The sequence below is a fragment of the Heterocephalus glaber genome, unplaced genomic scaffold, assembly GCF_053883595.1.
Source record: "Heterocephalus glaber isolate CG9 unplaced genomic scaffold, H.glaber_assembly_v1.0 deba00001594, whole genome shotgun sequence".
NCBI lineage: Eukaryota > Metazoa > Chordata > Mammalia > Rodentia > Bathyergidae > Heterocephalus > Heterocephalus glaber.
In genome coordinates, this window is record NW_028258369.1 from 11,079,025 (window position 1) to 11,091,757 (window position 12,733).

Consider the following 12,733-nt stretch of genomic DNA (forward strand, 5'->3'; position numbering starts at 1 on the left):
TCATATTTTGAAAATCACTAATGAAAATACAAGATGGGCATCACTAATTGTTCTGCCATTTAAAAGTGACAGATCTTTTAAAGGTTGGAAAAGATTGGTTTCTCAGAAGAATTCTACATAAACTTTTGAAATGTCACTTAAACAGTCTCCTTCTACTTTGTTTATTCAACCTACGAATATTCATTGAGTATCTACTGAGTGCTGCACTGGGGACAAAGAGAGAAAGAGTCTTCTGTCTATTCAGAGTCTAAAAATTTAAAGGTGATTTGGAGAACAGGGGACACAAATTGTCAAAATGACATTACAAAATAACATGCTGAGAATGAAATCAAACACCAGGGCTTTCCCTACAAAATCCCTAAATGTAGGCAATAGAATATAGGAGATAAGAAATACTTTCTTGGATGTGGAGCTGTCTAGTTTTAATCAGTCTAGCCATGAATAAGCTGTGTGACCTCAGGAAACTTATTTTCTCTGTGCCCTCAGTTTTCTGTTGGAATAAATAAATTGTAAAATTGGAGTAATAATAGTTGCTATAATAATTGGGGTGATAATTATTGGAATAATCCTATTTCAATGGGTCATTGTGTGAGTTAAATAAGATAATGCATATACAGTTTTTCAAACAGTGCCTGGAAGCAAGCAAAAGCCCAAGAAATAGCTGCTCATTAAATAATAATAAAATTCATAAAATGTTTTCATTAAATAATAATTATAATTATTTGAATACAGATGTAAAACCTCCAGTTAGAACTCTGTATTCATTCAACCAACAATTATTAAGAGACTAATATTTTAAGAGTATAACTTTATATATTAAGAGCTAGGCAGTGGGCTAGGTTTTGAAGGTTACATTAAGGACAAATAGTCTCTCTTTCCTTAGGTAGCTCATAGTGTAGCCAAAAATGTGTCTATTGCTGTTCACATTTGCCACTGTTCCAGGTGTTAGGCTGAAGGGTGACAGTAAGATTAGAGATGGATGTGTCCATGCCCTCTCACAGATGGGGAAACTGAAGTATGGCAAGGTCCCAGAGCACTGTAGAGTGGTGCGGCTCAGAGCAGCTGATGCCCAGAGGGCCCATTCTTGCCATCAGGAAGGCTCACCTGCTTTCACACCACCTCTGGGACAGGTGGTCAGAACATCCAGAGGGAGGTTTTCTTTTGGCCCAAAAGCTCAGTGTTTAATGAAGTAATGGGGGAAGGGCTTGCTAATTAAGATGGTCCCACCCTGTAGCTTGCCGTTGGGGCTTTCTTACAATGAGGACAGATAATTATAGTCTCTATCACTCCCAAGGGCCCCTCACTCTAGACTTATTCACCTCTGATTATAGGATGAGATATGAAATATGGCTTTGCTCTAAGTAGAATGGCCAAGTTGGTTATATAGCAAGTGTCATGTGACCCAAGTAATGTATGATATCAGGTCATACCTCTGAGTTCAGAGAGCAGCATTTCTCCTGATTTTGTGGAGCTAAACAGAGCTAAACCCAAAGTTGACCCCACTGAATTTCAGGGATCACAAGGGGGTCTTCTTTATCCTCTGCCTTTAATGTGATGCTGACTCACTTCCAGTCTGTTCTTGGCTGGGTCTGTAGAGAGGGAGGAATTGTATTACATTGAGCCAGATATGATGATGATGTTGGTATAAGTGCTTATGTCAGCTTAAACACTACTCCCATTTGATTTCCCTGAGCTCTTACAGTTCAGTTTTTGTGAACTTGATTTGTGTTTTGCTGTGTTCATGTTTCTAGGAAGTCTTTCTGCTCTCTTGCAATCCAAATGGGGGCCAATGAAGGAGCCTACTATCAAGTTTTACACTAAGCAGATCCTTGAAGGCCTGAAGTATCTCCATGAAAACCAGATAGTGCACAGAGACATAAAGGTTCTGGCTTGTCTAGACCCATGGCGTTTAGCTCCCATTTGGTCATAAAAGCTATCTGTGTAATGTATGCTGAGAGACTTGGTTATAGAGGGGGCTGATGTGGCAGGACTGCACTCCAAGTGCAAAATATAGTATTCCTGCAAAATAGAGTGTCTTCCTGACACTTTCTGATGGTCCCAAACTGTGTCATGTCCATTTGTTTAAATCTGTCTTTAAGCACTCAATGCTGTTCTTTTTCTAAAGGGTGATAATGTTCTGGTAAACACCTACAGTGGAGTGGTAAAAATCTCCGATTTTGGAACCTCCAAACATCTCGCAGGAGTGAACCCATGCACAGAGACCTTTACAGGTAAGCCTTTTCAGAGCTTAGCACGGCAGCCATCTTGGAGTTAAACTATCAACAAAAGCTGTGGTCATGTGAGTTACTTACTGGGCACCTTCCCAGCACAAATTGACAGTTGATACTTCATATGGATAATGTATTTTCCTGACCTCAAATTGTTTTAGTACATACTATCAAAGTGATACACTTAGCTTGCTACTTGTGACAGGAAGATTGCTCTACACATTCTTCTTTGCCTCTCAGAAGTTGGATAGGTATAGGGCTCTGCTGAACTTTCCTGAGGGGTTCTCATCTAGTCAGCAAAATGACATAGTCTTTAAAGTTGGTAGTACACTACCCAAACTCGTAAATAATTCTGAATAACAGTATCCCTCAGACTATGATTAGGACATTTTTATTGGGGTCTCTCATAAAAATAGCCTGTTACCTTAGTGAATTCTGACACCTCATGTTTTGATATGATTATGTTTCCCAGGGAGGCTAATTTCTCTGGAGGAATATGGCATTTTAAGTGGATTTGAGGAATTGCATTTTCTTTTCCATGTGTCAGTGATGGAACAGTTTAAATGTTGAAAGAGAGTAGACTCAAAAGATGACATAAAATTACCAACCAATTGTACATTTACCTGACCAATAGGTAAAATACCACTCAGAAGCTACCTCTGGCTTTTGAAATTCCTGCTTAAAAGCAAGGATAGCCAAACTTTGATCCTTGGAAAGAAGTACTGATTTTTAATAAGTAAAAGTTTATGATTCCCTGAGGAGTAACATAAAGATACTTGCTTGATACAATTATAAAACAGCCCTCATAATCTTACAGCTCTGAAATAAAATATAAAAGGCAGATGACTGATCTCTATCCCTGTAGTAGCCAAAGCTATGTAATGGACAGCTTGGACCTTATTTTTATTGAATAATGTCTCAGCTTTGAAGGGCTTTTCTTCAACAAGATAGTTGTGTGTCAGCTGCTGGATACCCACAGTGGAGCTGTACTTCCATCAAAAGGGAATTTTAATACATCAAAAGTGACTTTTTAGTTGTGACACAAGGGGATGTATGTGCATCTCAGAATAGGAAAATACCATACCAGGGCACTATCAGAATTTCTCACAGAAAGAGCATGTTTAATTTTCATTTATTATTTCTGGTGTAAATATACATATGCATACATCATATTTACATATGAATATATATGTATATAGTCCTGGGCATTTTCCCCTCTCTTAGCATTTTACTACCATAATTAAAGACAATTTATACCCTCTTCCTCTTTGGAAGCCACCAATTAACTTAGCAATATGCAGCAAGAGGGGTTCTGATATGACAAGGTGTTATTTCAAAAAAACATAAAATCCCCCAACAACTTATCTTATAATTAGTATCCCCAAGGAAAAAAAATCACAACAAAAACACATTCATAATTCATTATTGTATATCACATTTCCCAAGTAATTGGCTTGAGGAGGCATGAATTTTGCATTGCAAAATATACAGTGGTATTTGGGGAATAATAAAGAAGGGGTCTTGCTTGGGTTAGGAAATTCCCTTGCATCTAATTACTCTTTGCAAAACAGAGCAGTTCTATAAAGAAATCTCAGATGGTTGGTGCAGAACTCTGGGTTGGGTGGATATGGTGTAGCTTTTCCCTGTAAATGCTTTGAGGCTGTCTGTCCTGCCAAGGCTTTGGGCAACTTCTTGGCCTGGATCTCTTCCATCCTATGTTCCTAGGGCTTTTCTAGAACAGCTTTTTTTTTTCTTTCCAGTGTGGGAGATTGAATCCAGGGCCTCACACATACTAGGCAAGTGTTCTACCACTGAGCTACTTCCCTAGCCCTCTTGTTCTTGTAGTGGTTTTAACAGCTTTATTGAGGTATAACTTACATATCATGAAAGCACCCTTGTTTTTGAAAGGACCCTTTTTAAATGCACAATTCAATGATTTCTGGTAAATTTATTGCATCATGCAACTATTGCCACAATCCAGTTTTTGAATATTTCTATCACCCCAAAAAGATGCCCCAAAAGACTGTGGGTTGGAAAAAACTGTTGCCCCCTCCCCCATTAGGCCCCTTTGCAGTCAATTCCAGTTCCAATACCAGCCCAAGGCAACAATCTATTTTCTGTGTGTGTAGATTTGCATGTTCTGGATGTTTCATACACATGAAATAATGCAACATGTGGTTTTTGCATCCAGCTGCTTTCTCACAGTGAAATGTTTTCAAGGCTCATCCATGCTATGGCATGTATTGGGCCTTTCTTCTTCTTTGGCTGAATACTATTCCATGGTGTGGATAGACTACATTTGCCAGTTAGTGATTATTTGGGTGGTTTCCACATTTTGTATGTTGTGAATAATGCTACTGTGGTCATGCACAGACCAGCTTTTGTGTGGACGTATTATGGCTAAAAACATCCTTGGTTCAAGGATGAGCAGGTTCAAATCCTGGCTCAACCACTTTCTAGCTGTGTGACCTTAGACATATTACCCTTGTTCCTCATAAGTAAAATGGAAATTCTCACAGGATCTACCTTATAGGGTTTTTAAGGATTAAATGGATTAGTATTGATAAAGTGCTTTGACTGGTACCTGGCTCACAGCAAGTGAAACTGAAGTATAAGTATTTATTAATTAAATAAAATACATATTAATTTGCACTTAGATGTTACAGGCTATTAAAGCTGTAATGAGCCTTTGAGAGAATTGATTTTCCATGTGTAACTAACATTGAACCTGTAGGAATGAAAGGGTGTCATCATATTTTTGTCTCCCACTGTTTCTTTACATCCTGCCTAGAGCAGTGAGCCTTTCTCATGATTTTTTTTTAGCCACTCTTAGATGACAAAGAGAGTTGAAATGGCACTTGAAGGCGCAAACAGGGTGAAATTGATAATGAAAAGAGTGTGAGCTATATACTGATCAATATTCTCGTCTTCATTCACAGGGCCAACTCCTTTTCCCTCTCCCTGCATTTGCAGTGACCTCTACTCAGGTATCCAGGTGCCAGCTTCTCCCTCACCTCTTTCCCTACTCACCAACTGCAGAAAGGCAGGGAAAAGGGGCCTGGCAAGTCACATGATTAGCCCTTTTGTAAGCTACCTTTTTGTGATCTGGCCTGGCTGATGTTTTCTGTTAATTTATCTTGCTCAATCACTCTGAATGTGACCACTGTGTCATGAGCAGGGGCCTGTCCTTTGACTGATTACCCACCCTGCCTTCAGTTGCCACTTACCTTTCATGTTCTACCCATTTCTCTTTCTATGGAGGGATTCAGGCTTTGGAAGAGACTGCCTTTGAGCAGGGTTCCTCTAAAAAAAACCCAAACCAATATGTTTAATACAGGTCTCACCTCTGATTCCTGGGCTTTGTGTACCTTCAACTCACTATCAAGAGGGTAATGGCATTATCCCCAGACCTAACAGTCCCTTGTCTGCTGCTCTGACTTTTGCTCTCTGAGGATCCAGTTCTCTCTGTAATTTACCTACAGGGGATATGTACATATCAAGGTCTGAGTAGTTTGAAAGGTTTGGGTTGGGAAGAAGTGTTGCCCCCTGACTAGTCCCATCTTTTCAGTATGGCCATTAGGGTAACTCCCACTCCCATGGGAGGCTGCACGTCACTTCTCTTTTCTGTTCATTAACATTAAAGTTTGGGCTCTAATAATATGTCTGGGGGCCTATAGCAGATGTTAACGTGTATGGCCTGTCAAGTACCACTATCCTGAGTCAACATTGATCAGCTTGAACCACCACGGACTCATGTCCTTCTGGGGACAGCCCTGCTCCAAGTCTTAACTGGACAGAGGGTAGACTACCCAGCATAGCTCTTGAAAGAGGCTGATTTAAATACCCCCCCCAATCTGTCCTCTTTCAACCCTTTGAATTCCTTGATCTAGATGTGAGGCCCCTGGATGAGGACTCAAGCCTTTTAAACCCAGGGGTCTGAGACTCCTTTAGAAAAGGGATATCTGGTGGTCCCCATTGTACCTCTTGCCTTGAGATCTGGACTGTATCTTTGAATCTCAGTCAAAAAATTTCACTTTATTCCATATGTTTTCTTTGTTGGTAATTCGGAAATCCTGCTTGGACAATGGTCAAGGAGCTACCAATAGATTTTATGTCCCAAGGGGGTTGGGTCTGGACACTTTGTTCTAAATTCTACCAGTGCCCTAGTGTAGGTGCCTGAAAACCATGGCTGCTAAGCCAAGGACCAGGGGGGATGGGGCACCCCTTGGAGCAAGTATAGTTAGAGAGATAAGGCCCCTAAGAGAGCCAGATGTAAGACAAGCCAATTGCTCAGGATTTGTGCAGGATTCAGATGCCCCGCAGTGCCATCTTTGCTTGCTTTGCTCCCCAGAATCTAGCCTTTGGCATAGCTTGATATGCACCCCCAACATGCATACTGCCTGAGGATGTTCCCTCAATTATTCAAAGTACTTATGTTGTTCCATGTGTCTCTCTCTGTTGGATGGTTACTCTGTGAATACAGTAGTGAATCAAATGGAGCACTCAGGTCTCCACCATTGCTCTGTACCTTCCAGTTACATGGGGGAAAAAAGCTACAATATGGCTTTGGAAACCCTTGCATTAGCTGCTCTTATTTAAGAAGGTGTGCTTCAGCAGTACCCCTCTCTGGACCTCAGTTTTGTCTTCATGTGTAAAATGGGATTAACAGTGGATAGGGTCTTGTATCAGGGTCCACTAGAGGGACAGATTATATATAAAAATTTTATATATATAAATTTTATATATAGATACAGTATAAGGTAGTCAGTCTTACAGTAGCTGCCTCTTGAGTCAGGTATAGTAGAATGCAAAAGGACTCTGTTAGAGAGCCAGAGGATTCAGTCAAAAGTCAAAGGTCTGGAGCTCACTGCAGAGTCCTGTGCAAGGCTATATCGAGAGGCCGAAGGGTATGTGCTGGAAGGCTGAGGAGTCTGGTGGAAGCCTGGAGACAGATATCCAAATTTGATGGCAAAGACTGGAGTTCCTTTGAAGAAGTACAAGCTAGACTTCCTTCTTCTTTCCCTTTTTATCCCATCCAGGCTACAAGCCTATTGGTTGATGCCATCCACACCCAGGGTTGGTCTTCCCTCTTCATTAATTCCATCATCTAGACACACTCAGAACTGTGTTAAACCAATCAGCTGGGCATTTCTTATTCAAGTTGATAGCATAATTAACTATCACAGGTCTCTTCTGCCCAGCCTTACAGAGCTATGAGAGACAGATGATGGACAATACTACATGGAAACACTTTGTAAGCCATCAAATGCCAACCAGAAGTCAGATGTGGGGGTCAGCTTTCAGGGTTGTCGCCAGTGAGCCCCACCTCCTGATATTTCACCCTTGCTTAACCACCACTTGTTGTATATGGACAGGACTTAGTGACTCACATATAATGAATGGAATAGTGGAAGCAATGTTATATGGTCTGGACTCTGGGTCCCCCCTCCAGCTTTCCAGGATCTCTCTACTGCTGCCTAGTTGCAGAGCCTCAGAGGGAGCTATAGGCAAAAACAAAATGGGGTTTCTAGAATCCCAGACCCAGCATCTCAGAGCAGAGCTGAGAGTTTAATAAATAATTGTCAAATCTTTCCATAATTAATGAATTATGAATTCATTAGAAGATACATTCCCTGCCAACACATCTCTTTCTGTTATTCACAGAACAACAGCCTGTAGGAGATACTGTATTACCAAAAGTTCCCTTTCAGGGCTCTGGAGTTTCCTCTCAAGCGTGATGTACCTCCATCTTGCCCAACTCTGCAATTAACTGAACACTTCCCCACCAGCTTTTCAGCTCCGGAGACCAAAGGCATTGTCTGTGACCCACTGATCTGTTGGGCTCATTAATACAGCCTGATTTATATTTAACTTGAAATTGAATAAAATTAATTTAAAATTCATTTCTGTCTCACTAGTCACATTTCAGCAGCCCAATACACACATGTGGCTAATGGCCACATTAGACTGCACAGAATAGAACATTTCCATCATTGTGGAATATTCTCTTGGTCACAGCTCTCCTAGTGCCTTTAAAATGTTCATAGGAAGGAAAAGTGCTAGTAAGACGTTGGTTCTTCAAGAGGATTGCTGATATCTTCTCCAAATTTTTTTATTTTTTATTTTATTTTTTGGTACCGGGGATCAAACTCAGGTCCTTGCACTTGCGAGGCAGGTGGCGGAACCACTGAACTAAATCCCCGGCCCATCTCCAATTTTTTTATACTGATGAGTCCTTTGTTTTCATTGATTAAAACTCAGGAAACCTGATGTTGTGTGATCTAGAGAGAGGCCTTTTCATTTCTCTGGACACCAGGTTTCTATTCACACCTTAACTAAGGTTATTTCTGGTTTGCTGTCTTATTCTAAACCTCTTAGCCAGACCACAGAATCTGCTGATGTCACATCCAAATTTCCCCATTCCTCATGCTTAGTTTCAAGCAAAACTAAAGATTTTGCTCCTGCCCTGTGTCTTTCCCATCAATAATCCCTTTGCTTGCCTGCTACCATATCTGATCACCATCTCCCCTGTGGCAACCTCTGGTGGCTCATGACCCTCAGAAGACAGTCCAAAGCCAGAGTCTTCAGAACACACACCTCACCATCTGGGATGTGTCCTTTCCACTTTAATTCTTCCTATATCCTGCCCTGGGTCAAACATCACTTGTTGCTCCCTGAACTCAGTACATCACACCTGTGTGCTTTGCTCAAGCTTTTTTACCTAGACATCCTTCTAACCCTTGGTCCACCTCTTTGACCTTTCCAGTAGGAACCTACTTCACTGTCAGTGCAGATGCTCCCCCTTGTAATCACATTCACATTCACGGCAAGGTCACACTTTACCTAGGTTGCTTCCCACTAATGACTGAGGCTGGCAAGGGTCCTAGAACCAATGTGGAACTCTTCCAGTGGGCACATTTTGCCCAAGGACTTGCTGATGGCCTGGATGAAGCTCTCTCAGAGCAGTGCCATCTGAAAATACTTCCTACCCAATTCTTCCTCCCTCCCCCCTTTTCCAAGGGTTAGACCTGGATCACAATCTGACACAGTCCCTGCTGGTCCTGACCCCCTTTGTATCCTTCATAGATCTTCTCCCCTGTAACTCTTTCGTATGTCCAATCTTGTTTTGGCATTTGCTTCTCAGAAACCAAAATCCACAGAGCCATAGATTTTCCTGATTCAGACCAGGCAGAATTGAGCTACTTTTAAAATGCATATTCTTATAGTCTTCCGCATATGCCTCTCTCATAGCAGCTATCACATTTTATCTTCAGTGCTGCCACCACTACCACCATTATGCCTGTCTCCTCCACTAGGCAGCTTCATGTGATCTGGCTGTTTCTCATATTCTACTTTGTTTATTTGATATGTGCTAAAAAGTACTTATTGAATCAGGCCCATTTATCTTTGAAGGGCTGAGTAATCCTCTTCAGTGTGACTAGTATTAAAAGAAGGCATGTTGCATGTCTCTCTGGTCAAAATGGTGCAACCACATTATTTATGCTTGGGAAGAGGTTCTATCTACCATTAATGAGGCAGTTAAAGCCACATATTTGTTTACTAATGGTCACTTGGTTTTTAGCACTATGGTACCCTCAATCTTTATTCATTTGTTTCCACACAGGCACTCTACAGTACATGGCACCTGAGATTATTGATCAAGGACCTCGAGGGTATGGTGCCCCAGCTGATATCTGGTCCCTGGGCTGCACCATCATAGAGATGGCCACCGGCAGGCCTCCATTTCGTGAGCTTGGTGAACCTCAGGCAGCAATGTTTGGAGTAAGTCATGCTTAGTCATTTGGGTAGTTTAGGTGTTGAACAGATGGAATTAAAAACAAAATCTCTTCTCAATCCAGAAAACCTATCCACAAAGGTAGGAAAGAAGGAAAATAGTTTGATTATTGCATAAGTGTCAAACCATAATGAAAGTATATCAGACAATTCACTAAGGTTGCAAAGATGGAAAGAAGACTTTTTTTCCCTTTTCTTTTTTCTTTTGCACTAGGGATTCAACCCAGGACCTCATGGATGCTAGGCAAATGGCTCTACTACGGAGCTACACCTCCAGCCCTTTCTACTTTTTAAATTTGTGAGAGTCTTGCTAAGCTGTCCAGGATGACCTTGAACTTGTAAACTTCCTGCCTCAGCCTCCCAAGTAGCTGGGATGATAGGCATGTACCACTAAGTGCCAGCTAAAATCCCACGCTTTTGTATAGCCAAGCAGATAGAACCCATTATAAATCACATTCTCAAGATAAATAGTCCTCATGAAAGAGGACTGGACAGCACCATTTGTCACATACATCTTATCTTAGATTCACCTGGTATTTGAGGTGACCATTTGTTAGGTTATTGGCTTTATGCAAAAGAAAAAATGAACTTGTCATATCTTTTTTTCTTTTTGGTACCGGGGATCAAACTCAGTATCTTGCGCTTGCAAGGCAGGTGCCAGAACCACTGAGCTAAATCCCCGGTCCCTGACTTGTCATATCTTTAAGGCAGGAAGTAGTTTTGGAGCAAAAAAACCACCGAAGTTAAGCACCTTTCCTCTATAGAAACAGAGATAGAGGCACTATCTTCCTCCATGATTACAATTCAGAGTAGCTCCAAGGCTTTGGGAATATTTTTGGCAAGAGGCTTGTTTAGCTGCTAAAAAGATTTACATACAATCCCAAATTTTTCTTAATGCTCTAGCAAAAGGAGGTATCCTCTTCCCTTGTATTCAATAGGGATAATAATGCCTCACATTTTTCATTTGCATTTGCCTTTACCCAGAGTAAGGCTCTAAGGCCATGGTGAAGTCTGGTTCTTTGGAGGACAGGTTTCTGGCTGGATTTTGAAGAAGTGGAATTTTAGGTATCAGATGATGTATTCTTTATCATTCAAAGAACCCTCCAAGAGCAGATAGAAGGGCAGTCCACATGCTGAGGCTAACATAATACAAACTGACAGATGTGGGTGGTGGTTTTACCGCTGGGCAACTGGGGTCTCAGAAAGAGGCATGCTTGCTGGTAACCCCACAGGAAGCCGATGCCAGGACAGTCCTGTGTGCCCAAGATTAGGTCTGCCTATTCTTACTGCAAGTATATGTAAAAACATTTAAGGGGCTCCAGCCCTAAGAATCCATTACCAGCCCTTGACCTTCCATGGAACATTTTTATTTATTACAAAAGGCTGCCAAAGGCCAAGTGGCCATTGCTTACGGATAATGAATCATGGTGCACTGAAACAGCCTGGTAGTGCATGGTTCCAGAGGCCTCTTCCTGGCTCTTCTGTCAAATGTGGCCACCTCCCTTATGGGCTGCATCTTTGGTGAGCTCTCTGGCCTGGCCCCTTGGGCACTAAGAACCCAGGATGTGAGGAAAGCACATTCAGTGGGCTCTGAGTGCTCTATACTCTGGGTGGGTACCTTGGCTGTTCTACTCAGCCTGTAGTAGGTTCTCAGAGCTTCAGGTCAACAAGTCTGACCATACAATCAAACAGAACCATGAACACAAGGGCTGGAAGACTGCAACAGCCTTACTTTAGCACATCAGTAACTATCCACAATGGACCCAGTTGGAGCCACTGAAGATGTTACCCATGGCTTCCATTAAATACAGTGGTACCTCGGTTCACAAATGCTTTGGTTTGCAAACAGAAGCATTTGGCAAAATTTTGTGTTTGTTAACTCTGTGTTGGGTGACCAACATGATCATGGCCATCTTTCCTGCAGAAATATATACATGGCTATCTTTTCCAGAATTGTGGAATGAATGAAGTTTGTGAACTGAGGTACCAGTACAAATAGCAGCTGATGTTGAGAAAAACATGGGGCCCACCTGAGAACTATGGTTGCTTTCTGATCTGTTAACTCTCTGTAAAATTCAGGAACCCAACTGAAGGCTGTGACTTTCTCATTTCATCCAGAGCATAAGCAACTCTCATATTCTTCTTGCTTCCTGTTTTTGGCTAATTAGCTGTACAAATTTTTAAAAAATCCATTGCCTTTTTTATGTGGCATATGAAGTTAGTTTTCATTGCCAAGAACAAAGTAAGAAAGATGTCCTCTGTGCCATTTATTTCTGGGATCCTAGAATCCTTCAGAAAAATTTCAAGAAATTTCTGAGCAGTAGGGCCGGGGATTTAGCTCAGTGGCACCAGGCCTGCCTCGCAAGCATAAGGTCCTAAGTTCGATCCCCGGTACCAAAAAAAAATTTTCAGCAGTGTCTAAAACAAAAGGAATTCAAAAGGAATTGTTCTTCCCCTAAGGGGACTGTTATGGGTTTGTGTCACCAAAATGGTATATGGAAGTCCTAAACCCTAGTAACTCAGAATGTGATCTTATTTGGAAACAGAACCTTTCAGAGATACCATAATCAAGTTAAAATGGGGCCAGTAGAGTGGGCTGTAGTGCAGCATGACTGGTGACCTTATTAAAAGAGGGGATATTTGGGCATAGAAAACTCCCACAGAGAGAAAACTCTGAAGACCCACAAGGAGAATGCCACGTGAAGGAAAGG

General features: G+C 41.5%; 1 protein-coding gene across 1 annotated transcript in view; it reads left to right on the top strand.

The window, feature by feature from the left end:
* Map3k15 (mitogen-activated protein kinase kinase kinase 15) overlaps window positions 1-12,733 on the top strand; it is a 144,489-nt gene that overhangs the window by 121,642 nt on the left and 10,114 nt on the right. The window contains exons 17-19 of the mRNA XM_087193665.1: window positions 1,752-1,882; window positions 2,126-2,231; window positions 9,853-10,010. Coding sequence (XP_087049791.1) covers window positions 1,752-1,882; window positions 2,126-2,231; window positions 9,853-10,010 — 395 coding nt within the window. The remainder of the gene's footprint in view (window positions 1-1,751; window positions 1,883-2,125; window positions 2,232-9,852; window positions 10,011-12,733) is intronic.